The sequence below is a fragment of the Lonchura striata genome, chromosome Z, assembly GCF_046129695.1.
Source record: "Lonchura striata isolate bLonStr1 chromosome Z, bLonStr1.mat, whole genome shotgun sequence".
NCBI lineage: Eukaryota > Metazoa > Chordata > Aves > Passeriformes > Estrildidae > Lonchura > Lonchura striata.
The window spans coordinates 35,175,889-35,203,606 of record NC_134642.1 but is presented as its reverse complement, the minus strand read 5'-3'; the positions used below and the strand labels follow the sequence as shown (position 1 = coordinate 35,203,606).

At 36.7% G+C, this 27,718-nt stretch overlaps 3 protein-coding genes and 1 long non-coding RNA gene across 7 annotated transcripts in view; 2 read left to right on the top strand and 2 right to left on the bottom strand.

Moving 5' to 3' along the window:
• FGF10 (fibroblast growth factor 10) overlaps positions 1-27,718 on the bottom strand; it is a 525,855-nt gene that overhangs the window by 88,064 nt on the left and 410,073 nt on the right. The gene's annotated exons all lie outside the window — the stretch shown is intronic.
• CCDC152 (coiled-coil domain containing 152) lies at positions 47-12,772 on the top strand. The gene is made up of 8 exons (XM_021553899.3): positions 47-133; positions 1,176-1,281; positions 7,493-7,561; positions 8,671-8,735; positions 10,244-10,346; positions 11,046-11,173; positions 12,081-12,167; positions 12,650-12,772. The coding sequence occupies exons 1-8, from the start codon at positions 47-49 to the stop codon at positions 12,770-12,772; spliced, it is 768 nt and encodes a 255-aa protein (XP_021409574.3).
• On the bottom strand, positions 12,831-21,189 carry SELENOP (selenoprotein P). 2 transcript variants are annotated; one of them, XM_021553860.2, is made up of 5 exons: positions 21,060-21,189; positions 18,578-18,781; positions 17,195-17,407; positions 15,484-15,601; positions 12,831-14,671 (listed from the first exon to the last, which is right to left on the bottom strand). In XM_021553860.2, the coding sequence occupies exons 2-5, from the start codon at positions 18,766-18,768 to the stop codon at positions 14,012-14,014; spliced, it is 1,182 nt and encodes a 393-aa protein (XP_021409535.2). In that variant the 5' UTR covers positions 18,769-18,781; positions 21,060-21,189; the 3' UTR covers positions 12,831-14,011. The 2 variants fall into 2 exon arrangements, with proteins under 2 accessions (XP_021409535.2, XP_077646272.1); XM_077790146.1 differs by having other exon boundaries at positions 13,980-14,671.
• On the top strand, positions 22,351-27,326 carry LOC110483747 (uncharacterized). Of its 3 annotated transcripts, XR_002467625.3 has the most exons (3): positions 22,351-22,814; positions 25,783-26,083; positions 26,835-27,326. It is a non-coding gene; the product is annotated as an uncharacterized LOC110483747 (long non-coding RNA). The 3 variants fall into 3 exon arrangements; XR_002467624.3 differs by lacking the exon at positions 26,835-27,326 and having other exon boundaries at positions 25,783-26,266; XR_013341599.1 differs by lacking the exons at positions 22,351-22,814; positions 26,835-27,326 and adding an exon at positions 25,595-25,677 and having other exon boundaries at positions 25,783-26,266.

Here is a 27,718-nt window from a genome sequence, read left to right as displayed (position 1 = left end):
TTTTCCATATATCAAGTGGTCATTTGGTTATATGGTCCAAAAATAAATGAATCATACTGATAAAGAAACTATGAAGAAAACCAGTGTAGTGAACCTTGATAAACTTCTATGTGACTTCTCAGAGATAGAAGAGGTAAGTGAAAAAGGTAGAAAATTTTGAGACTGCCATCTATAATTATTGTGCGACATTTTCAAAATCTTTTTGAGTGAAAATTTCTTTAAGTTGTATCAGCTTACTGTTATGCCTTGTAAGACCAACTTCATTTGGCAAACTGTTTGTATGGACTGTACCCTGGAGACATAGGAGTAGATTCTGTGAAATCTGAGAAGCCTTTCTGTGCTAGAATTTTAATAATCCAGAGGCCAAACTGGCTTCTCAGGAAGACTATGGAAGATTGTGTTGAAGATAACTGTATTACACCACTTTCATAGAATCACAGAATCATTTGGGCTGGAAGGGACCTTATAGACCACCTAGTTCCAACCCCCCTTGCTATAGGGAGGGGCACTTCTCACAAAACCAAGTGGTCTAGTGCTGGGGTATCCCTTCAGAAGTTGTTCCTTGCTCTAGAAAAATGTCATTGCCTTATCAGGAGCATGAGTTCCTACATTCCGTATACACTTGAGCTTCCTTTATCTTTTGTGTGTGTCATTTCTTAAATGATTGACCTTCTGAGGAAAATCAGTACTGTTTCTTTTTAGACTGATGTTGATAGTAGCTTTCTACTGTTTTCCTTGTCAGAAAATCCATACTAGAGGTAGCATAAAAGGAGCACCTGAAATAAATTTAGCATTTCTCATGGAATAAACTTATTATACCAGTTCCAGTTTCCACATACTGTTCAAGTTGTTGCTCTGCAAGAGTGTTGTCAGCCTCATATGCAAAGCAGTAGAAAGAACCTTGCAAAGGATCGATCCAGACTCTTGACTACAAAACTGAGAGGAAAATAGTTTAGAACTCATTATGCAAGTCAGCATTCTTACTTCTGCAGGGTAAGCTTGGAGCAGCAAAGGATCTCAAGTGTAGTATCATTCTTCTCTATAAAGGAATCTCCTGAATAGGAAATATTACAGGCTTGTACTGCAGTATTGTTGAATTGTTAAATTCTTTATTCACTTAAAATTCAAAACTTAAAACATGTTAATATAATGTTAGTCCTTCTCCAATTTTTTAGAAAATATCAGAAATTAATGATGCAAATAACCTACTGGTTCATCAGCTGGAAAAATGTAACAGATTGCTAACATTAAGTCAATCAAAGGAGGAATCAGTAAAAGAGGGTAAGTTATTTTATTAGAAAGGTATGATTTTTGCATATATTCAAGAAGTTTTGAGAGTTATTTCCATTATTTTCAGCCATAAAAAATAGCATAGCAAGAACACAAGATACTGTGGGAAAAGCAGTAATGCCTAATCTTGAATCATGTAATGAAATACATGTCATAGTAAATATTAATATTGATATTAATTTTATGATGATTCAGACAGTTCAATGGCTGCTAATAAAATGTCATTCACCATTTATAGATGGGAACTATAAGTCTATAATCATAATCTAAAAGTTGTGAAACAAAGGAGGGATTTTAGGAAAAACTATAAAATTAAGATTTGTTTTATTCTAGAACTGTTTCCAGATGAGTATTTGAAATGAGAAACAATATCTAATACTTAGCATGGATTTATGGTTGCTTATTCTTCTGTAGTTTGTAAAGTAGCTGAGGTGCATCTTTTTGTAGGACTTTAAACTCAGCCTGCTGAAAGTTTGGAAGCAAGGTAGGAATAAACTGGAAGACTGCCAGTTGGGTTTTATTCCAGTCTTCACTGGGACTTGGATAATTTAGCATAATCAGAAATTAAGTGTTGAAATTGAGCTGTTGAGTGAGTGAAGCTTGCTTATGATGATAATCTCTTCAGATATACCAAAAACTCATGGTACAAGATGACAGGGGAGATGGAGACCAGTAGCAGAACAAATGGGAAGCATTTTGTGTAAACAATGGTTGATGTTGGCTGCTTTTCAGGAAAGAGATTTTGGTGTCCTCTAAGCAGTTCTCTTAAAATATCAGTAGATGCAAACACAGTGGTAGGCATGATTGCAGAAGAAAAAGAGAAATAAGCTTTGTGACTCTGTAAGGTCTGTGATTTTTGTGTCCTGATGTGGTCCACACATCTCAAAATAGACAATAGCAGAACTAGAAAAGGTAACAGGGAAGGAGGCAAGGCTTGGTATTGCCAGGAAGGAGCAAGGTACAAGGAATCAGGAACCATTCCTGTAAAAAAGACCATGGATGTAGGGGCTTAACCATGCAAGGCTCACTCCCACTGTGCCCATGCAGGGCTGGTCCAGCAAGGACTGCCATGGTCAGCCAAAAGTCTACATTACAAAACAAGTTTGTAATGATGAGAGTGACTCAGGAGGCTGAGTCAGAATGAAGTTCAGAAATGGTAACAAAGGCCAAGACATGGCCCAAGGATTTCTGCTTGGTCCAAATGAAGAGGCAGGTCTGATATCAAGCCAGAAAATCACTCCCTAGGTCATGAGCAGGGTCTAGTGTGTGGCTGCCTCACAGCTGCAGCAGAGGCCAAGGGCAAAAGCCTCTGTTAACAAGCATGGGAAGAAGGGATTGCTATTTCTGAATCTGCTGCCAGCCTTTTTTTGAATGTACCATCTATATTCTTTCTAAGATGGCCTTGTGCCCAGCCAGACACCCAGAAGGTGCCTGTGGGAAAATGCACCTGGGGCTTTCACAGGTTTGGTCACAATTTTGGGACATCTGAGGGAAGACTTCAGTTGACTGGGAACTTTTCAGCCAAGAAAAAGAATTGAGCTGATATGACTAATAGTTGTGAAATTGAGAATGGCTCAGAGAAAGTGATGACAGAATAGAATATTCATTGTCTAATGTAGTAAAAAAACTAGATGGAAATAAAACTTGTTTATTGATTTAGAGCTAACAAAGGAGTAACTTTTCCACACATTACAAAATAAACTTATATCAGTTCCACAGAAGCCTGTGCATAACAGAAGTATACATTAATCCAAAAAAACTGGAAAAAATAATAGAAAACAACAATTTTTTTTAAACACAACGGCAGTATCTCTCATTGTCCTCCTTCATTCTGTGCTTGGGAACTTGAGAGGATGTACTAATGATATCATTTATCTAGCTTTTTTTCATCTTTCCTGAATTATCTGTAGTGTGTATAGCAAAGTGTCTTAGTGAACTGGATGGAACTTTGGTTTCAGTCAGAAAAACTTGTTTCTCTATTAAGCACAAAAGTCAGATAGTGAAGGACAGTCCCTCAGAAACAGAAGAGGTTTCCTTATTGATGAAACTAGAAAGGAATGGGTTTATATAAAACAGTTTGTAAAAAAGGAAAGGAAAAGATTGACAAAAAGAAGAAATCATTCTTACTATGGAACCTGTGATATAAATGGTAGCAGAGAAAGTGAAAGAGACAACTCAGGAAGCCAGAGCAGCTGGGATGACTGCAACAAGAAAGAGGAATGGACTGAAAGCAGATCAAAGTCAGAAGAGAGATCTGAGCTTTGTAAACAGTATTGCCTCACTTTCATGAGGTAAGAGAGAAATTATTTGATGAGATAGTTATGCTGATACAACTGAAGAGAACAGCCTCTGGAACTTCTTTTGAAACACAGGACGAAAAAAAGAAGTGTGGGTGGCAGAAGTCCAAATAAAAATACCAGAGCAATCAGCCTGAAATATGAGCTAATGTTTCAGCAACAGGGATAGTCAGGAAAAAACAAACCTCAACAATATTGAAGTCATAGGGTTAGTGCACATATCGACTGGAGGCAGAATTGCTGTAAGACGAGGATCCTGGTCAATGAGTAAGAGTAATTGCAGACATATTAGTAACATTGACAAAAGCAAGTGCAAAGCGGGAATGTGGAACAATGTGAGACATCGAAGAGGTGATTCTGAAAGCTATTTAATGATAATGAAGTAAAATATGAGTAAGATGCCAAAGGGATGGAATATATCTAGAAATAAAGACAATTATGGCTGCCCAGTTAGGTTAAGCTCAGAAAGGTTGTGGAGTCTCCGCTACTGGAGACATTCAAAAACCATCTGGGTGTAATCCTGTGCCATGTGCTCTGGGATGGCCCTGCTTGAGCAGGGAGGTTGGGCAGATGACCCAGTAAGGGCCCTTTCTGTGATTCTGTACTTACCAGTAAGGTAAACTATTAGATTAATGTGCTTACCAATAAGGTAAACCCTTCAAATATCAGGGCATTAAATGCTTGTAAGTATATTGATTTGAACTGTATTCATTACTGGTGCTCATAAAGCAGAGTTTCAAAAAAACATCTTGCACAGAAAATTGACATAAACTGTGGCAGAGACAGGAACCTTCAGGTAAACAATTAACATGTTGCTAGAGATGAGAAGAGTTTGTGAATAGTGGTGGTGACATTAAGAGTATTTCAAAAAGATGTGAAAGGCTGATGTAGTGATTATAAATTAGTATGCCTATAACGTACTAATATATTATAGTAGTATGTATAGCATACATACTACTATAGTATATATACTACTATAGTATTTATACTAATATGGTATAGTAGTATAAATTAGTATGTCTATATATTTTCTTTTTCTTTTTGCAATTGATAGAAACAGTCTTTTCACCTTTATTAAATTGACCTTCCACACTGACCGTTCAAAAGAGGTAATAGCATATGCGGTATTCAGATTCAGAGTACTAAAACTTTTGCATCTAATAGTTAAATTCTTTATGAAAATCTTTTGGAAGGTCAAAGCACTGTGGAATTAAAAGAGACCCCCAATCCCCTTTAATATTGATGGGGCTATAGAGGGGTCCTCTGCAGCGCTGAAGAGGCACAAGGGACCAAATACAGCATCGATACTTTCTGTCTTTACTCTGGCGATAGTTATCTGAATGGACTGTAGTCATAAGAATGGCTTTTATAGAGTGATATTGCCAGCTGTGGCTTGGAAAAAAAATTTCCCCTAGCCTTATGTCCCAAGCTGTTTCCCAGAACCCAACTCAGCCACAGCTCCTGAAGTATCTTTTGAAGGGTTGCTCCAAAGGCAACAGAAGTTGCTTACAGCAGAGGAGAAGGAAGAAAGAGAGCTGTGAAAAGATAAGCTATTGTTCCACCTACCCTGAAGAGTTTGTGGCTAATAGTGGTAGTGGGGTGAAGGAAGTGAATTTTTTTCCTGACTGAAGAACACTTTGTTTTAAGAAACAACAACAACAACAAAAATAGCATTTCATACCCCAAGAAATTTCCAAAAAGTGAGAACCTGAGGAGTCCTTGATATCCTTGTCAAAATCTTTCCTAGAACTGTTTAAGGTAAAATAAGATTGTAAATTCTGAAAAAAAAAATACAAAGGAAGAAAGAAAATATCTAGAGCTCAAGGGAGAGGGCAGTGAAACACTTATATCCAAGATAAGGTGGAAAAAGAAAAGGCAGCTTGGCCTGTGTGTACACTCTCTGAAAGGTCATAAATTAACTTTATTTTTCTTAATACATTGTTTCCTAAACAAAGATGAGTTTCAAAAAAACAGTTTTTGTTTCATGTACACCATTGCAGATCCATATTAGACAGATACAAGTCTGAAATATTTGTTTTCTGCTCCTTTCTACTGTTTCTATGGTGGCCAAATAGACTCGTGATGCTACAGTTCTGAATTAAATTCTAATGTAATTTTCTAAAATAAAGCAATCAGAGCTTGCTTAAGGACACTTAAGCAAGCTTAAGAACACTTAAGGAGGTTCTATTTAGCATCTTCAGGGTTGTGTATTTGTTTATTTAGCATTTCTAAGGTGTCAAAGGAAAAAGTGGTTGATATAATTGCTCTATAAACAAATCAATTAGAAATGCAGATGAACACCTATGCTGTTCAGTCTTTCTGCATGTAGGCACTATATCTTACAGGGAATGAACTACACAGGATCCATAGCAGATGCTATGACAGTGATCCACAAGGCTGCAAACATAAAGAAAAATTCCACTTCTTTTCCTTAATGTAGGCAAGCAAAACTTGTGCATTCCCAGGAATTTTGTTCCAGTCAGAACTTTAGGTACATGTGAGATTTGCCAAGATATATCCTTTAAATATAAGAAAGATAAGCAGATATTCTTGGGACTGTACAAAAGAGTGGCATACACTTAAACAGCTGTAATTCCTTGTAAAGACTAGCTGCTGCTCTAGTGTTGACTCAGATGTCTTTCCAAATTGTGCATGAATTACAAGCATCTGAGTTAATTTCCATACATTTTCAAATGGGAGGAAAATTGTGGTACAACTAGGTGGTACAGACAGACGGGCATGCTGATCCTAGTCATTCCGACTTTGAACAGGATTTTTCCACAGTTGCGTTTGATCCAGCACACCAACTGAGGGGCAGGCAATGTTTCTGTGCTGCTCGTGCTCCCTCTACTGTTTTTTTTGGAAGCACGGAACGGGAGAAGGTATCTGGCTAACGTACTCGGCTTCGTTAAAAGCTGACTCGATGGAAGATCAGGCTGACAGAAAACTGAACCAGTTACCTGGGATCTTAGTTTATCTTCCTCACTCCAGTATTTATAGTGTTGTCTTTGGTGATATGATGGACAGTTTTCAAAAGGGCTTTAGTTTGATGAGATGAGTAACTGTCATTCAGGGAACTTTTAAGTGTTGTGGAAATTAAAAGCCATTTAAGAAATGCAATGGTACTCAGGAAAGAGAAAGAGAAGCTTTAAAAGTAACAACCTCAGTTGTAGAGCCTCTGCTGTTCTCAGCCTTTGACAGTTTTGTCACTCTACTGATAAATTTACAATGAACATAAGGGATAAAAGTCATTTAGTGAAAACCTAATCCTACACTACAGGAAGTACATATCGTGTTTGAATATTAAAAATACCATTTAAAAATAAAATTATGAAATACAACTATGTAAACTGATAAGAGCTTTCATGCATAATTCTGTTTTATAAAATGAGATAATGGAACATATATTCTGAATCTCTCAAAGCTTATGTTGAGCCACAAGATGAATGTTACATGCATCACAAAATGGGTAAAAAAGGGGTAAGATACTGCAGTGAGTGGATTCTCTTGGTCTTGTTTAAAAGAAAATTGGCAAAGAAACAATGTCAGGAAAGTAAGTCTCAGTTTCATTAAATACATCAAATTGCTGGAAGGCTGATACAGGAAACTTCCAGTATTGCCCAGAAAACAAAAGATGCTTGTTTTCTGACTAGAAACAAGCATGTAATAGTTTTATGAAATTGTTTGTATTGTTTCATAAAATTGATTTTAATCAATCATCAAACTAAAAGCTTAAATTAAGCAGTAACCATGTAATAATAATCTGAGTTATTTCTACAGTCAGTAAAAAGACTTAGAGAAACATTTAACCAAAATTATTATAAAGTATTAGATAAAATTTTGTAAACAAAATGTAAATTTGTGAAGACACTATTCAAAAATACTGTATCTTTAATTTCTTTCAGAATGCAGTTCTCTACAGAATGTGATAAAGGGTCTGACACAAACCATTGAAAACCAGTGTAATGTGAAAGGTAAAGGAAAAAATGCTATTTTATATATATTCTGTACTGTAATTTCGAATAAGCAGGCATTCAATTTTTTCATTTATATTTACTGATTTTTTTTTCAGACACAGAAACTTACTGACAGGCAAAGAGAAACAAAAAAAAAATCTAAAATAAATCTTGTGCAGTAATAAATTACTATTGCCATTATTGCCATTATTGCCATAGTTTACATAGTAACTGCCTCCAGGAGGTTATTTTAATCAATAGCTGGGTTTTAAATTCATTTTAGTGTAACACAGGCAATTTTACAAAAGGTGAGAAAGTATCATTCAGCTGTTGGATTGTAGACTATTAAAGTGTTTATGCACAGTTTTTATCACTTTGATAAACCAGAGTGTCTTTATTATTATTATTATTGTTGTTGTTGTTGTTAATCATAATCATAATCATAATCATAATCATAATCATAATCATAATTATTCTTAATAATGTAATTAAATGTTATTGCTTTTGTCCACATATACTTGACAACTACCAATTTTTACTCGGAAAAAAAAAAAAATATTTGCTATATCTTTATACTACACCATGAAGTTAATTTTATAACCATTATGCCTTCAAGGCATATTTGCATATATATATTAATAAACCTCTAACACTGGAAGTATATGGATGTTTTTTAATAATCAAATTGATAAGGATAATTTTTAAAAATCTATTTTCTCTAAATTCTCTGTTTGCATACTGTTTTCTGGTTATTGGGAAACAGGTAGTTAAGAACTTGCATCTTCCAGTTTGAGACTGTTGTAGCCATGATAATAATTTTTATTTTCCGAGTCAAAGAACTTTGCATCTAGATTTTTCTTGAATGCATAATTTATCAGAAAACTAGAGAAAGTTCTAAGTAGTGATACAAATTAAATATTATTATTAAACTTAAACTATGATTTTTCTTGTTAAAAATTGAAACAGACAGTTTGTCGTTCTGTAATGATGATTATAATGTCTACAAAAAAAGGTTCTCAAAGGTCAGCTGAGTTAAAAAATGCAAGTAATTTCTTTATTCTGCTTTCATGCTGAAGAAATTGTCAAAATGTACTTTTTAGTGTACCATATAGTTTTTGTTTGTGTAGATGAAAATGATAGACTAAAGGGAACCATTCACAACTTGGAAGATAAATTAAAGACTTGTGAAGAGGTATGTCAAAAATTATCATTCTTTATGGAAAAGGAATAATACTGCATCTCTATTATACTGTATCTCTTTTTGTTTGGGGTTTGCTATTGATACTCGTATCGGTGCTCTTCTGTTAATGTTTTTCATGTGTAAAAAGAAAAAGGTTGTTCTCATGACAGTATCCGTGTGAGAAGGTGTTAGAAAACCTAAGAGGTTAAAACTTCATGGTGCTGAGAACTTTGGCTCAATCTAAGATGCACTTGGGGGTTTTTTAACTGCATTTAGCTTTAAATTCAATTTCACCTTCATCATTCTAATCTCTTGTACTAAAATAATTTTGCATGTGGAAATAGGGTTTTCACATTGAAGGCGTCTGGAGAATTAGGAGTGGTCTGAATTTTGTCCAGTTTATTCAGGAATAAATACTACAAAGATAATAGGTCTCTACATCTTATCTGTACCTCATGATAAATTCCATATATTATCTCTGTACTTTGTATCTATGGCACTAATTTTTGCAAAGGAGGTAAAACCAGAAGCACTAGTCAGAGTTCTCTGTTTTCATAGCTCTCTGTGTGGAGAGTGCACATCTGCTATCTGTTTAGGATCAGGAATCTCACTGCTGGTTTCCTTTGCCTGTGTTTGTGCTATGAGTTAAAATCAAATATTTGTACCAGTAGAGCTATTAGCTTGACTTCTTGAGTAAAAAAATGAGTAATGCCTTCTGAAGGATCTGAAAAATTATTATTCACCCATTATACACCCATTAAACACATGTATGAGCACGGCGGATCCTCCTGGTCATTCTGAAGGCACCTGACTATGTCCCCATATACTGATCCCCAGTCAGTGACTGCCTTGGTGAGTGCCCCCAAACATCACTCTGGTGAGTGGCAATCTTGTCAGAAAGCTTCAACAAGAGCTTTGGAGTCAGCACCTCAACAGTGGCAGCTACAGACAATTCCTTGAAAGTTCTGGAGTAAATTTATAGTTATTGGAGTTAGTAAGTTATTGGAGTAAATTTATAACTGGAATCTTCAAACTTTGAACGTTACTGCCAGCAGCATCACTACTGCTGGTATCACTGATGTGTCTTACTGCTGCCAATGTGAAGTTGTGGAATCCTTAGTATAAACAATACTAACAAAACTCACACTTGAATCATGCAATCCTTGAGTCAAAAATACACAAAAGTGAAACTGTATTTCCTTAACTAACTGCATTATTGTGTCAGATCCTGTTCTCGGGAAAGGAATATTACCTCTCCATTTGCCTGTTCTCCTAAGAAGTACAGTTTCTAATTTTATATTAACAGATAACTGTAATACAATGAAATCTACTATGTTTTTCATCTGTGGACTTCAGTCAGACCATGTAAGAAGTAACTGGGCATTTAAATTTACAAGATTGAGGATAAAACAAGTACTGAATAATAGAGTACTGTATATTTTTACATGATGGTTGTGCTTTGCAGAAGGCTAAGAGCACAGCAGTTTGCAAGATCTTTATAAAACATTTTACATTCACAGGAGTATAAAGATCAAATTGAGAAACTCATGACAGAAATTAAAAACAAAGAGGAAGACCACAAATTAGAAATAACACAGTTGAATTGCGATACGAGGAAAAAATGTAAGTTCTCTAAAGATTGAACACTTTAGCAATGGGCAAAAATACTGTCACCATGCTATGTTTTGCCTAGGATAAATATGAGTTCCACTTTGTAGTGGAAACACATGAACACTAGAAATTGGCAGTGTTTAATGGAATTTTATCTTCACTGAAGAGAACAGAGAGTGGTAATGAAGCAATAGTACAGAAACATGGGATGAACAGAAACTCCCAGATAGTTAGAACAAATAATGGGAATGTGGGCATAAAAATCAGAAGGAATGAAATTTTGATATAAGTGTCAACTGGAACCTTGCTTTGAACTGTAAGGTAGATTGCTGTTCAAATCTTCTATCTGTGTTCAGAAAAGTAAAACATTATTTTCACAAATAAATAATACTTCAGTGAGGAGAAAACTGATGTCTATGTTCATTTGCTCCATTAGAGATATAACCTTAAAAATTAGGATTTTTTTGGTCCTCCATATAGGTGTAAACAAGGAAAGTTTTTGCAAATTATATGCTTTTTTTAAAAAGACACCATCTTACTGGGATAGGATGGTGTGGTTTTCATATAGTTTCAGTATGGTTTCTGCTTGAATTGTCTTCCAGTGAAATGTTGACCTGATGTTCAAGAAAGTTTTAATATTTGGAAAATTATGTTAATTTTTTGTCTATATAATCTTTTATAATCATAATTTTGGTGTTACTGTGTTGCTAGTTGAACTAAAAGAAATGGAGTATAGAGAAGAGAGAGATAAAAAAGACCTGGAAATATTAGAGCTAACTAGACAGCTGAAAATTCAAAATGAAGAGAAGCAGAATGAAATAATTAAACTGCAGATAGAGGTATGCATTACAAAGCTGACTTAAAGATGAACTGAGCATTTGGTAAACTTCAAAGAGACTGTGTAGTGAAAAAATGTTAATTAGTACTTAACAAAGTAATATGATGGAATCTAGAAAACTTAATTATTTATTGTCTTAATGGGGATCAGTGGTAGGTGCTCCCTTCCACAATGGTAACTGACTCCTGCTCAGGAGTCAAGTTCCACCTCCTGTATAGGGAGACTGAAGGTGCTCTCCTCTTGTTCCAAATCAGATTACTTAGAAATAGTTTTAGATTTTGAGCTATTAAATTCAACAATGTTTTCTGCTTAACTTTCTTGTTTTTAATTTCTGAATGATGAGAATATTTTTTTAAATAAAATTCCAATAAGAAATTCTAATCCTTCAGATATTTAAGACAGAACATTCATCATGTATTTCATTTATCTTGTTTTAAAACATTCTCATTACAAAAAGAATTAAGGAAATGCTTCAAACCTTTCACACATCAAAAAAGAAATAAGTTTTGGAAGTGTTCAGGCTGACTGGTCCTTGGAACATAAAAGAAGAACGATGCTTCTGGAGGATTTTAGCACCTTCTGTATTTTCTCATTCTGTAGATATATGGCTGAGAAGCCTTCAATTTTCTTCTTTTTTTTTTTCAGAAGCGCATTTGTACTGCTTTTGCAAAACTTTGAGACTTTTTTTTTTTTAAAGACATACAGCTTGTAACTACATTCTTTTTAAAGTAAACATTAGTAGCCTTGTTTTTCTAGACTTAGTAGAAAGGCTTACTGCTACTACCTTCAGGTGAAAAAATGCAACTAATAAAAAGTGAAAATTTCACTTGACATATTTAATACACCTTTCCCCCCCACACCCACACCCCGTTCATTCTTACCATTTTGTCTTTGCCTGTTTCTTTCAGTTCAATGCTAAATTGGCAAGAGCTCAGGATAAAACCACCAAGTCCTTTTCAGATGCCTCAGTCTTACCACAAAGTATCTATCGAAGGGTAAGTGTTTTCATAGTGTGTAGCACACAGATACTGTTTCAGGGTGTTTGAAGCAGGCGTTCCCTGGGGTTTCTCCCTATGTTCTCTCCCACACACCCTCTACAACACTCAATCCATAGAATCATAGGATAATTTAGTATAGAAAAGGCTTTTAAGATCATCAACTCCAATTGTCATGGCTCTTGACATACTGATACTACTGAGGGCAAGCAACAACAAAAAGCTACATGTGAGGTGGTTTTGTGGTTTTACTACAGAATTGTTAACCTAGAAATTTAAACTAGAACTGACATCAGTGACACTGGTAGAATGCTTTTTTTTTTTTAGAAAAACAGGATTCAGGAAATAGTTTTTGCAATTTTGTGATACAAAATACCAAGGAAAATATTCTTATTAAAATATCTTATTCACAGTAGCACAAGGTATTGTTACATAATCTTATGTGATATTTAAGAATGAAGCCTTTGTCTGCACTTTTACAGAAGCTGCAGCATCTCCAGGAAGAGAAAAACAAAGAAATTGAAATTCTCCGAAACACCATAAGAGACTTGGAGCAGCGTCTTAATAAAGGCCAAGACCTGCCGTTCAAACGGAGGAGATTCTGAGTAAATGACATGAAGTATTTCAGTGTTTCAAATTCTGCATCTCAAAATAAAAACAAGATATGAAGAAAGTACATTTTATTGAAAACATTCCTGTCAAACATTCCAAAGGCATGCATTCTGAGTATATTCACAGCTACTCTCTTGCTAATCAGCATTCACAATAAAAAGATTCAGGTTTTGTAGGAGTAGTAATTTCCCTATTAAACCATCATTTATTATGGTGTATGCTTTCATAGCAGTGTTCTTTTCATGAATATTCTCTTCTTCATCCAGAAATCCTTCAAACAATTGAATTTACTTCCATTCAGTTAATCAAACATTAGGAATGCTAGGCTATAGACAAAGAAGTTATACAAGTTTAAGTGGTATATTATGTTAATTGATAAAGATTGATAATTGATACAGACTTATAAAATTCAGCACTGTTATAAACAAAGATCAACATTACCCCGAGATTAAACTTGTTTCATCCCATCTTCCTTTAGATTCTGACTCTCAGTTGTTAACACTACTCACTTCAGGATGATCTAATTGATTTAGCAGGATTTTAGATGCTGTAGCAGTATGTATTAATGGACCCTCTTACTGTATCTAAGAGTCACAAAGCTCTTAGCTTTGTTGAGAAATATTTGTCAGAGTTAAGTTTATCGATCTGTTACTTGAAAATAAAGCAGTTACTGTCTGTATATTACATTTTTTTATATTGAATTATTCTGTCACATTGCTTAGAAGTTTTGTTTGTACATTATTTGTATCCCCAGGTTAGAAAAAAAAAAAAAAAACAAAACAAACTCAACTTTCAGATATATTGTCTTCTTAATAAAAAATTATTAGATTAATGTATCCATCTTGGTTATCTTCTGTTCTTGATTGCAAAACATCAGACAGGAGCCCCTAGATCATAGTTTATGCTCCTGTCCTCACAAATGCAAGCAGAATGTTAGAAGAGAAACAAGAAAGACAAATTAATCAAGAATGCCGACACCTTCTCAGTGGAACTGAAAAAAAACTAGGGGTCAACCAAATTCCTTTAAATCATTAAGCTTTTCACTGATGGAATTTGACAGGTATTCAATAATTCTAAAAGCTCTGCTCTAAAAATTCACTCCTTTGCAATATACCCATACCTGTCAGCACAATTTTGAATTTGGGGCAATAGAAACACTTAATCTGTTCATTTTTCTCCTCTTGCAACTATATTAACTGAGTTTGTGTGACTCCCTTGTTTCTGGGAGGTGTTTAGTTTTTTTTTCAGGATCAGTTCCTCGCCTTTTCCTGTCACTGTCAGGTGTCACTAGTTTCACTTGCTCCTGCTGGTGATGAATGTCAGGCAGCAGAGAGCAGACGGCACTGTCAAGACTCAGTGACGTCCTCTGCTGCCAGCTGCCCGTGTCACCTGCAAGAATTTGGTAGTGCTCCACGACACTGTCAGGTGACAGAATTCCCTAGCTCTTCAAACAGAAGGTGTCGACAATGACAGGATCAGCTACTAGAGGTAGAGTCTGATCCTGTCTGCCAATTTCAAGTTAACTCATTTTTGCAGCTGTTTTTCCCTTTCTTTCGTAGTTTTTTATCTTGTGGAATTTCCACAATTTCTCCTGGAGGGTCAGTGTCTACGTGCTCCTGACTGCCTATCTGATCGTGTCTGTGGTGGCCAAAAAGCCTGTGGCGCCAGCCGCTGTGAGGATGATGTCTCTCAGCTTCAGCAGCAGCCTGGTGGTTCTCATGTTTGGGATCACGACTGCCCTTGTGATGGTGGTGGCGGTGGTGGCGCTGGTGGTGTCCATGTCTGTGCAGGTTGGGATGGGAATGCTGACCTGTTGGCTTGGGTTCTATCTCTGACAGCTCTTCTACTGCCTTTTTAGTGATGTTTTCACATACACCTTCAACATCAGGTTCCTGCAAAACAGACGCTTGCATTAAATACAGGACACTGTATTCAATTAAACTAGTTGTAAAATATTCACAGAGTATGAAAGGCACTTTTAAGTTATTTATGCTATTTTGCTGAACATATCAAAAATAGCCTTGTACTGTCAAACCACTGTCAACTAGACAGGGCTTTTTAGCAATTATAATTCCAGTAACTGCTAATAACAAATATTCTTATGCTAGATCCTACATCTGACCTATCTGTGGTCTACATTTAGCCAGAACACTGCACAATGGGATCAAAAATTATTATTTTCATTGAACTTCCATGAAGTATGTATATTTCTTGATAATCCTTAAAAGTATTTCTGGTCTTGAATGATTCTCGTTAAAGAAATCTACCCTTCTTTTATAGCAGTAACAATAATAGTCACCTTTTATCTGTGTTTCAATGCAAACTACAATGAATAGTAATGCAAACCAGCTTGAGTTTGATTCCTGGGTTTTAAAAAAAATATGTACTTATCCATCCCACAAAATTAGAGTAGTTAATTGCTCACTACCTCTATGGCTCTACAAACACAATTACTCTCCAAGATTGCATTTACATTTCTGACAATTACTTGCATTTCTGTCAAGGAAAGGAATTCAAATCATCAATCAGTCTATTCTAAATCAAATCTAATTAGCTTAGAAAAATGTTTAAAAGCTATCTGTCAAGATGCATGAAATGTGTAAGTTTGAAATACTATATTTCTGGATTAATCACATTGAAATAATTTTTAAAATACCAATCAAATCTACTTTTCTGTTATATACAGAATGAGACAAGAAAATACCATGTAAGAGCAGTTTCCACACTTGTTTTCACAGTATGCAATCTTAATAGATTCTTCCACATACTGAAAATGCAGGAAGGAGTAGGGCATACCCAGATGATACACTAGACGTCCACATCTAAGGAGAGAAAGAACTCTGGTTACAAATACCTACAACTAAATCTCTCTTCTTATGATATCTTAACTTTACTTGCATCAATCCACCCACACTGTACTGTTCCATAGGGAGTGTTTCTGTTCCAGTTCACAGGCAAATCCGATATCTTCCCTGATAAATGACAAATGCTTGCCCACTCACCTGCACTGGCCAGTGTGTGAAGCATGATTTCTGGCCAATGTGGTAGTTGCACTGCCAGAGGCCTGTCCTTTAGTGACGAACACTGGCAGAGGTGCATTCATTTCAGATCCATTGGGATAATGAGAAGGGTTCTTTGCAGAGTGGTTGCTGCATCCTTACCAAGTGGTTTTATGCAACCTGACAGTATTTTGACTGGGATGGGAATTGTGGTGGACCTGCATTACTGGTTTATTGTTCATGAGGGGATTGTTATAGTGCCTGCTTGCCCCATGTCTGCACTTGAGTGTTCTGATATGCACTTGACTACACAACTGATCTGCTCAAAGGAGCTGGAGAAAATGCAGAACCTGTACACAAGGGCGGCTTGTTCAGAGCCAACACACAGTCCCCTGGCCTTAGCTCCCCACGTGTGGACTGCACATTTAGGACCAGCAGCAGGCAAAGCTTTTGTGGCTAAGGCACAACAAGAACACAGGCTCCTAGAGCCATCACGGATCATGGCCAGGCTAGTGCTAAGCTAATTCATAATGTACACATACCCTGTGTGTCGACAGCACAAAACTGGTCAACCTTTCAAATGCTCTGGACAAGGTGTCTGGGCCCCCCTCCCAGATGAAATACAGCACTGTTCTGTTTGTCTGTTGTATTACATCAGCCTTCCTTACTTGGGCATATTTGCTGCTGATCATTCATTCCACTGCTACTTTCATCCTACAAACCTAATGTAGCTAACTTGTTTAAATTAATCACATAACAGAAAAATAGTAACTTTCTAATTCTGTATTAAGCTTATTTATGTTTCAAATTAACTTGGAGTGTTCATTACAGTAATATAAAGTAACAAGGGTAGACATGTTTCAAGTGCAGGATTTTTCAAGTAATTAATCACATCAAAATTGAAAAATTGAGAGTTCAACTACAGTTCCTACTGGTGCTGCCAAAATATACTTGTGTCAGAATCCTATATCAAAAAGCAATTTTCCTCTGAAGTTTAAAGTTTTACCTAAAGACTAATTTTTCCTTATATCTACATGGCATTTTCAACAACTCTCATCAAAAAGTTTCCATGAGATAAAAGATTCTACTTTCACATGCATGGATGTAATGAAGTTATCTGCAAATAAAAACACTTTAAAACCATGAACATGTTACCAAATTTTATCCTCACTTATGTTCATCTAAACACACGGTAATTATAAAGAAAAAAAAATATTCCAAAATTACTTATGCAAATGCAGATTTTGGTTTTGTAACTTTGTTTTTCCAGTAAATACTAGAACTTTACTTAGTTCAACTTAGAAGCTGAGCATGATGTTTTTGTTATTTGCACATCAATGAAATTATATCGAGATTTGCAAATCATTATTCAAAATATATGCAGATATTTTCCCAAGTTTGTCTGTAAGCACACACCTGTCATAGATGAGAAAGTCGTCCTTGTTTCCATTTAAAGTAGTCCAGACATCCTCTTGCTGCTCATCTTGCTGGTAGACAGTAATGTAGTCTGAAACACGTTCTTTTAGTAGGTGAAATTCCCTCCGAGATTGAGCTCCCTGATGGTTGACAACCACATACGAGATGTTGACCAATCCCTCATTCTCTAACTTTACTCGCAGGTCCTCCAAACTAGTGGGAATGTAAAAGAAGCAAGACCATAAATCATTAGAGAATAATGATATTTGACACAAAAGGTAATATACTCCATCTTGCTTTTATTACAGCTGTATGATGTGGAGTTTCTTCCATTTCATTTCTATTTTTCCTATGGAATTGCTCTAGGAAGCTTTTCTTTTGCAGTTACAGGAAATAGTCTAGAATGTGGAGGAGTCTAATTTTTTTCTAAAATTTTAAGATCCAAACTCAACTACCTTGAAAGTCAAACACAAAGCCCACTTCTAACTTTGATGGACTCACAAATTTACCACCATGTTTTTAAATGAAATTCTTAATAAAGTTGCAAAGCCTATTATGATATGTAAGTTGTGCAGCCTAGAGGGGCAAACTAAGGTGTTCTCACTGTGACTAAAATCCAAATCTGAAACTCGTACTATGAATTTTTAAGCCAAAATAATTCCACAATTCCTAAAATAATCAAAGCTTTATGCAATTCCTGTTTGGCTCAGCTTAAAATTATTTTATTACTATTGTTACTGTCATGATAGCTAAATATTTGCAAGGAGCAAATTCTAGAAAATAGAGCACCAGTGTCCCAGGTCTTGGATGAAAACCTAACACTGATGACTTCCTTGAATGCTTCATCAATTTTTCGAAAGGACGGTATTTACCTTTACTTCTAGACTTTTAAAATATATGTAGGATCTCTGAACACAGGCTGAAAGCCATATTAAAAGCATATGTTGGGTTTATTTTTCCCCTACAGGTCTTACATAAGAAATCAGTGATCACAGATCTCTCTATTTCAGGTAACCTAACCATTTTAAAGAATTTTGGTGTTTCTTGGCTTCACCATTTTTACTACATTAATCATCTGTTGCTGTTTCTGTCAGGAGTTCCTGTGGTTTGGGTTTCATTAATGTCAAGTTGATCATACTATTTATTATGTTGTAAACCTAATTTGGAGAAGACAATCTGCCAGTCAAGAGCAGGTCAAGAGATAAAGAATCTTTCCCACTGGCACAGAACTCTTCTGCTGATAGTGAGCCAGGTGACTGGATCACACATGCCAGCTGTGATGGTGGCATTTGGGGCAGCTAGAGTTCAGGGAGTGCATCTGTGGCAGGGCACATGTAGCAGTCTCAGCTGGATAACAAAAACTGGGACAAGATCCACACTTACCTGGAAGCCTGCCGCAGGCACAATAGTCAGCTAGCCTGGAGGAGAGCCACCACTGTCACTGAGCCTCTGGAGTTCCACATCGGATCCTCCTCCCCAATATGCCATTCTGGGGGCTCCTGGCAGTTCTGGGCCTCTGTCCCTCCTACTGGGAGGAGACAGAGGGCCAGAACTAGCCCCAGACCTGCCCACATGGTTGGGCTTTACCTGAGAAGAGAGAAAATAAACAAAATAAGGCCAATGCCTAAATAAAGTTCAGACTCTGAAATTCCCATAAGAAAACACAGCAGCATATTAGTTCCATTCAGTAAAAAAGGGAAGGGAAGGGAAGGGAAGGGAAGGGAAGGGAAGGGAAGGGAAGGGAAGGGAAGGGAAGGGAAGGGAAGGGAAGGGAAGGGAAGGGAAGGGAAGGGAAGGGAAGGGAAGGGAAGGGAAGGGAAGGGAAGGGAAGGGAAGGGAAGGGAAGGGAAGGGAAGGGAAGGGAAGGGAAGGGAAGGGAAGGGAAGGGAAGGGAAGGGAAGGGAAGGGAAGGGAAGGGAAGGGAAGGGAAGGGAAGGGAAGGGAAGGGAAGGGAAGGGAAGGGAAGGGAAGGGAAGGGAAGGAAGGGAAAGAAGAAAAGAAGAAAAGAAGAAAAGAAGAAAAGAAGAAAAGAAGAAAAGAAGAAAAGAAGAAAAGAAGAAAAGAAGAAAAGAAGAAAAGAAGAAAAGAAGAAAAGAAGAAAAGAAGAAAAGAAGAAAAGAAGAAAAGAAGAAAAGAAGAAAAGAAGAAAAGAAGAAAAGAAGAAAAGAAGAAAAGAAGAAAAGAAGAAAAGAAGAAAAGAAGAAAAGAAGAGAAGAAGAGAAGAAGAGAAGAAGAGAAGAGAAGAGAAGAAGAGAAGAGAAGAGAAGAGAAGAGAAGAGAAGAGAAGAGAAGAGAAGAGAAGAGAAGAGAAGAGGAAGAGAAGAGAAGAGAAGAGAAGAGAAGAGAAGAGAAGAGAAGAGAAGAGAAGAGAAGAGAAGAGAAGAGAAGAGAAGAGAAGAGAAGAGAAGAGAAGAGAAGAGAAAGAAAAGAAAAGAAAAGAAAAGAAAAAGAAAAGAAAAGAAAAGAAAAGAAAAGAAAAGAAAAGAAAAGAAAAGAAAAGAAAAGAAAAGAAAAGAAAAGAAAAGAAAAGAAAAGAAAAGAAAAGAAAAGAAAAGAAAACCCTGTAAGAATAAATTTGAACACATTGTTTACTACTCAATTTCTTTGGTTTATCAGTAGAGTTCCTCTATAATAGAAGCAGCTGTTTTTTCTTTTTGGTGCTTGAAGGTTTTTGTGGTTTTTTGTTACTGTGTTTGAACAGCTAAAAAGTAAATATTCAGAATCACTGGAATTTTTTTAATACTACTAATCTTTCTCTTTGTAATTTCTTTTTAACAATTTTTAACAATTCAGTGATTTTAAAGTGACCTTCTTTCTTGTTTTTTGAAATAAATTGTGGTAAGCCTGTTTATGTCAGGAAGAATCTAGACCAGTTCACTCCAGATTACAGGGTAATTCCACTGTTTTAAAGTACACACACCAAGAGCGGATTTCAGTACACAGCAAGTACTACAGAACACAGCAGAAAATAATAAAAAATACTTCAAAATTTTTACAAGTCAGTCTGGAGTATCTGGATCCCATTGAGAAAAAGCTATGAAGAAGTCAGGTACAAGAAACAATTTTGCAAAATCCAGAAATGAAAACTGAATTTCAGGAATCCTCAGATCTTATAACATCTCATATCCATACTTAGTCCAGTTAATGTTTATGAAATTCAAAGCATATAAGAAATTCTATAATTACCTTTTCATTTTATTCCATTAACATCTCAATTTTGGCTTAAACACACATTATCAAGAAATACTGAAAATTATAAACATATAAAATTATAAAGCTGCTCCCCAGCATGTCCTAGGTTGTGGAGCTGTACAACTTCACCACTTACATCTAAGTTTGACAGTGACCACAAAATAGTTTGGAAACAATGAATTCTGATAAATATACATGTTCTATCCATCTTGTCATAGCCTAAAGGATTAAAAACCTTTTAAAACAAGAGTCATTTGTTGCTGCATTTGTGAAATCCAGCTGTCCCTGACAGACTTTCCCGATGTTCTAGGTAAAGTACTTTGAAGACTAAACTGTGGTCCAATATATACCAACACAGCCTTTTTCCATTCTTTCCACACATCAGGAAAGCAGCCTGCCTTTTTAACCATTATGAGCACATGAGACTCATGACATTTTGATAATCCTTTCTTGTCTTTACAGCAGCCTTCTGCAGCACTGGCATGCAGCACCCAGCAACAGCTGTCCGCCTTGTGAGCTGCAGGAGAGCCATGTCTTATAATTCATATTTCAAGTTTCAGCTTAGTTTCCAATGGAAATTTCCACAGTCAGCCTTTTCAGCCAAAGAAACAAGCAAACACTCTGCCAAATCTTAAGTCATGAAGCTCTTTCACAGCAAACCCAGCACACTTACCCTTCCCTCCTCCCCCTTCTTGGCAGCTCTGCCTGGCTCTGCTGCAGAAGGAAACAGTGTGGGGAAAAGAGCTGTGGTATTTATATGGCTCTTGTTTATCTCACTTTGCAGATATGGTTCAAAGTTCAGGGAACTTTTTCTGAACGACCCTGCAAGCAAAGGAAACCCCTTGAGCAAAAGGTACCCAAAATATTTCTCCATTAACTAATCCCAAGTGGAAACCATTTATTGGGCATAATAGCAAATCATTTTTACTATCATGACTTCAAATATCTTGTTATGCAGTTTGTCAGTCACCCCAGTCAGCTGGAGGTAGTGGTACAGTCAGAGCAGGGGGATGGGCTGAGGAGTTATTTTCTGAACACAGTGGTAACCACAGTGAGGGGGGAAGGCACTTCTCTATTTACAAAAACGCTGAGCTAGCAGGTTTTTCTCGTGTGCTTTATCTGATATTTGCCTTACAGAATGTTGTGTTCTATCTGAGGGCATGTACATACTGAGCTCCTTTGGCCAAGCTGCTCTTGATTATATCACTCTGCTTTCAAAATATTCTCTGTAGAACCTCCCAGTTCTTCAACTTTGTTGAAAGCTAGAGCCCAGAATTTCATCTATTTAAATCGATGTAGCTATATGAAAGTCATGAAGGTCTAGCTGCCGGCAGTAGGTACCTGAGCCTCTGTATTCCACTGTTGTATTTTCTTAACCCGAGAATCACCAAGGTATCTTGTGGATTTCCCTACTCTCTTTCCTTGGTGACAGAATTGTTTATGCACGATGTTTTAGTTTAACAGCAGTTTGCTTTGCTTTGATTTCCTTCAATGTACGTATTACATGTGTTTATGGGGAAATTAATGTTTAAAGACTTGGTGTGCCCTCATAGTTCAAGGTGGTGAGATTGATACTGCTTAGATCTATGGCTTGAGGCCATCTTCTGCACACATAAGCATTTTGCTTTAGGCTGGATGCAAGATAGGGAACTGCTGACCTTGGGGGGTTTATGCTATGCTGCACTTCTTTTCCACTGGTCAGTGGAAAGAATGAGAAAGATCTGAACTTCTGTTCAGCAGTCTTGGAAGACTGGAAGAATGCAGAAAACAGACTTCATACCAGACCTGAAGTTCTCTAAGAAGTGGAGTATGTTTGTATTCCTTATATTGTTAGGGAAACATATCTTGTACTCTTGGCTGGTTTGGTACCAAACCCTCATATGTGCAATAATGTTTACCTATTACCTAAAACCCTTTAGTGCTTCAATTGATAGACAATCTGCTCGCCTCCTGCTTCGGGTGTCGGGGACCATTCTCAGTGCTGGCAAAATCCTGTAAGGTTGGCTGGAAGTATTTGGCGTGCACCACATCCACCAATTCTTGCATGAGCACAGAAGCAGTCAACAAAAATGAAGCAGGTACAGCTCTATTAATAGGGCAAATAAAAGTAATGCATCTCAGTGATGCCTGACAGTTGTTCTCTTGCCAGTTATAGCAACACAGGTGGAGACACTCTCAGAGGAAGAGCATCTCCATTTCCTTTTCCTTTTCTTTGTAGAGAGGATGTGGACAAGGTTTGATTAACAAGTGCTGAACCAATAAACTATAGGTAATATCACTGAGTGCTGCTATGACATGCAGCTCACAAGTACTGAAGAACCAGAGCTCAGGCAGAGTAAACTGAGCTGAAGCAACTGTTGTATAAAACAAGTACCTTGCTGTGGAAATCACACTGAAGATGGAAATGGACAGTGGTCACTATGGAAAAGTGAGTATTTCCTCCCATACAGCATGCAAAGACACCTGCAGACCCTCAGATGCCTAACCAAGAGATGAGAAGCACCTGTTGCTAGCTATTATCCCTGTGACAATAAATACTATATGTATTTATTATTATAATATTATAGTACTATAGTATTATTTCTTATTATATTTTTATAACCCTTATAATACTAAGATTACTTCAACTATGTTCACAGCCATAAGCCATAAGCATCTTACTTTTAAATATTCACCCTACCTTAGATCATTACTCTGCCTCAATATTTATTGATGAGAAACATTACTCTGTCTTAGAGGAAATGGTAGGAAATATTGTAATCTTGGTTTTGGATTAAATTAATTTGGTTTAGAAATTTATAAATGAAATATGCTTAAACTTCAGTCTGAAGTATTACTGTTTCTGAGTGGGGAAAAAAATCCGCTTCCACAGGATGTTTTTATGAACATAGATAAAGCTGTTAATAATTGTCAAATTAACAGTCTAGGAGTCTGACCATTCTATTTCTTACATTAATCCCCCTTCTGTTCATAGGCCTTTTGTCTACCACTTGTAAAGAAACAATCATCTTAAATATTAATTTTTGCTTTCCACTGCAAATATTTTCTTAGTTGTTGAGTTTGGTCCAATATCAAAGCAGGAGGCAAGTTATGAACTCTAATTTTGACAAGCCCTCAGTTTGAAACAATAATTTTTTTAATGATCATCCTGCTTCTATTCACTTTCTTTCTTCTTTGGGGAGGCTAATAGATCTGGTGGAAAGAACAGCCACCTTCCTTTCTTATTGAACATAAAATTTTCTGACATGTTCCAAGCTTTTCAAAGCATCAGAGCACAGAAATGTCATTTGTTGTTTCTGTTATCTAGATTGGTAATGTAGTTACTTCTTGGAAAAAAAAAAATACATAAAAAACGCTAACACAATGAATGCCACAATCCCAAAGGACATGGAATCGTGGCTGTCAGAAATTACATTGTGGTAACACCTGCTAAGGAGATTTGTATCGTGCAAATAATGCAAGGATGGGGGCAGAACACAGATTCAGCATTAACCCTATTGTGAGGCCTTAGGACTTCAGTGCCTGTTTTGCTCTTGTGACTGAAGGATGTCATAAACACAGTATTCAAAGTCCACTTGCAAGTCTTAATTGTTTACTGGCTCTTCTCTGTCTTCTCTGACAACTATGTCAACTCAGGGTAGTTACTCATACTTTATAGTGGAAAATACTGCAATAGCAGAAGGCTGTTAGAGTTACATAATGCTTATATAAAGAAATTTCCATCAGTTTATGCTGAATAAACATGAATAAATGCTGTTAAAAAAGGTTCACTTAAGTGAAGGGCGAAAAGATACACTGAAGTAAAGTAAATCACAGCTTAAGGTAACTAAATGCACACTTCTCAGAATTCAAAGGAAGGAACTAAAGCTGACATCCTCTGATGTAGACCTAAAGATTGTTTCAGTGAACAAAGGAATAGCTGACACATGCAATTGTCCACTTCTAAATAAGATGAGACTTAAAGGAGCCCTGATCTAGCAAAATGTTTGGGTTTTCTGCTTGGAAATTCCATTACAATCATGAAGTACCTTTCTCTGCTTGAATCTATCTGTAGTACACTGTAAGTACGAAAGGAAATGTTTTATCAGAAGTGTCCTCAATCACAATAATTGCACAGATTATGAAGGCAAACAGACCCTAGTTGCTGAATACCTACATCTGTTCTAAGCTCCTTACAGGCTCTGTTTACTTTCTGCATTTATCCTGCAATAATTTTATCAGTCCACAAATTCCCCAAGTCACTGCAGTGAGCTTAAAACCAGTGGACCTCTAATCATTTGAAGGAAGAAAAAATTTGCTGACGATACCCAAGGGGTGGTTCATAAGATCATAGCTGTAGGAAATCTTCCACATTTTTGTACTTTTACCAGTGTATTTAGTAATACCTGGCAGTCCTGTGATCTGTAGAGGAAAATCGAAAATTCCTTCAGTTAGGTGTGACTCTGCTGAGGCTCCTGGTGCTTGTCAAGAAGCAAATATCATCATGCAGTGCCCAAAACAGGGTATCTGTACACGTCTCATATCCCACAAATGATCATCCTTCTATGGGAATGATGCAGCTGCACCAGGAATTTAGCAGGCAGCTTTACGCTCTCCAATGCAATTCACTGAGCGAACACATAAAATGGTTAGGGATCTGGACCAATGAACACACAGAAAGTTAAAAAAACCTCTCTATTATACTGCATTCAGACATTTAACAGATCAGGCCTTCAAGAGAGTTTAACTGTAATCAAAACCTCAGAAGTACCATCAGCAATACATAAAATTCCTATTAAACCCTGTATACACAATAAACCTTGTTAGTAGATGTGGAGGAAAATTACTCATCAGCTAAATTCACAGTGGTTCATTCTAGGTGACTACATTTAAATGCTTCTCACCAGAAATACCTGTACAAGCACGCTGCTGTTAATGATTTACAATAGGTCATGCAGGCACAGTTCACTGCACTGAACCCTAGCCATAGAATGGAAGTTAAGACAGCCCAATACAGTGATTCAGTAACCATATACAGTTAGCCTGATGGGTAGTTCAAGTCTGTCCTTTGCTTATCTGTTGTGAAATACATTAAAACTGAAGTGAAAACTGGTCCTAGCTAATGAACAAGCGATGTTTGTATATAAAAAAATCAAGAATTGTTGAACTGTGATTAACAAATGGATTATGTGGTTTTGGTTAAATTTCTCTTTGTTGCTCTATGTTACTCTCTTTTCCTGGTAATACAGAAGTGGCTGTGAACATTATGGTCTGCAAGAGATGTTAGGAGCATTTATGGGCTGTTATGTATAGTAAGTATAATTTGCGCCATTCCTTGTATGAAATATGTAATATTGGATGCTTGTTAAATCATGCCCGTTGTATTAGTTCCTCCCCCCTTCCCCCCCCTTTTGTAGGTGAGACTTGAGTGTATACTGGAAACTGATTTACAAGTAAACAGATGTGGCTCGGCCGGGAGATGGGCCATTGTCTGCTGATTATCTGTGCTGATTGTCCAAGATGGATATCATGGAAATACTCAGACAGATCCATGTGAAAGAAGCCTTCCCGTAAACGCCCAACATTGAATTTTTCTCCTCATCACCAAAAAGAAATCCTTATTAACATATGGACTCCGAATAGAAGAAAGGACTGATTGCTAAAACCTTGGCCTCAGGCAGAATTTTCCCTATAAAAACCGCCTGTGCCAGGATGGAGGTGTGTGGGCATAGGGGAAAACCTCTGCTGAGGCTGACTCCTTGTTGCACACCCAGGGTCGACCGCGGGCTCGGCTCTGTCCTTTCTGTGTGGCTGGCTAGATAGAATTTGACCGCTAATAAAATTATTTTTATTTTTTAATCTGGCTAAAATAAACTCTCATGTATAACATGGGCAGATTCACCTGAGTGCAAGATGGAGGTTGTCTTAGATGGAATGGAATCTGACAAACAAAAATACTGATTGCTTGCTGATGATAGTTCTTGTCAAGTAGCAGGGTCAGAAGAGGCCACAAAGATGTTGAGAAGGCTGGAGCACCTCAGCAGCAAAGATAGGCTGAAAGAGTTGGGGTGAAAAATAGAAGGCTTCAAGAACACCTCACTGAGGTCTTTCAGTACCTAAGAGGGGCTGAAAGAAAGAGAAAGAGAGACTTTTACATGGGCAGGTAGTGACAGGGCAAGGGGAAATGGTTTTAAACTGAAAGAGGAATGGTTTAAGTTAGATGGTAGCCTGACTTAGTGAGAATGGATGGACTAGATGATCTTTATGGTCTTCTATAATTTTGTGATTCTGTTATATGCTCTAGCATTAAAGCATTTAGCACTTCCAGAAGCTTTCTAAGTTTTTCCTGTCTCATTAAAATTTCACATTTATTAACTAACAAAAAGTTATTTTTGTGTATTTTGGCTGAAATATGTATAACAGAAGTCCTCCATCTTCTGCTATTACAGTCCTGTATTTTACTTTCCAGAGATGCAGCTGTTGAAAGTAACAATGACCAGAGACACCATATCTAACGAATATAATAGTTGTACCTTGACACTGGCAGTCTTCCTGTTCACCCTACAGCTTTGGATTCCCAGTCTTTGGAAAAAGCAAAATTAGAGTAGAGTAGAAGTGCAACTGCATTCCAGAAAAAAAGGATGCAGAATGCAATGCAGAGGAAATAACTAAGTATTTGAAAGAAAGAGAAATGAGAGAAGATTTGAGGACATTTTGTCTGAGGACACATTTGGAAGTAACCTGCACAAGCCGTCACACTACTACATATCACTACAAATAGCAAAGAGATGGGAAAATCTGCCCTGCAAGATTCAAGCAGCCACTGTTGGTTGTTTTTATAAAATTACCATGATTTCTTAAGTTCACATATAATTGGATGGAATTCTTGTTCTTACCTGATCTGAGAATTCACACTGGACAGGCTCCATATCATGTTGTCTAATTAAAGGTAGTAACAGCAACAGCCATTTTGTGTCTCCTCATCCCTTTTCAAAAGCCTTGGCTAAACCTGTGGAACTTGAAAGGTGAGTAAGTCCTGGTCCCATCAAGAAACAGCCATCAGAATGCCTCAACAGATCTTCAGTCAGTGGGGGTTTGCATGGATGTTCATTTATAAGGGTTCATGTAGAACTCAGTAGAGATGAGTCCCAGGTTGGCATTTTACTTTGGTACATCCTCATTTCTACCTGACCTCTAGTTTAATTTTTCAATGTCTGCCTCTTGGCAGGAAGATGTTCATAATATTAATGTCTGCCTCTTGGCAGGAAGATGTTCATAATATTATTAATGTATGCCTTGTATTATTTACTAATTATTATTTACATATCAGGCACATAACAGTCTTAAGGATTG

Coding starts and splice junctions, on each gene's coding strand:
- CCDC152 (XM_021553899.3), top strand. CDS start 47: ATGAATCATACTGATAAAGAAACTATGAAGAAAACCAGTGTAGTGAAC. Junction 8,736..10,243: donor AATTAAAGACTTGTGAAGAG/GTATGTCAAAAA, acceptor TTACATTCACAG/GAGTATAAAGATCAAATTGA. Junction 12,168..12,649: donor CACAAAGTATCTATCGAAGG/GTAAGTGTTTTC, acceptor GCACTTTTACAG/AAGCTGCAGCATCTCCAGGA.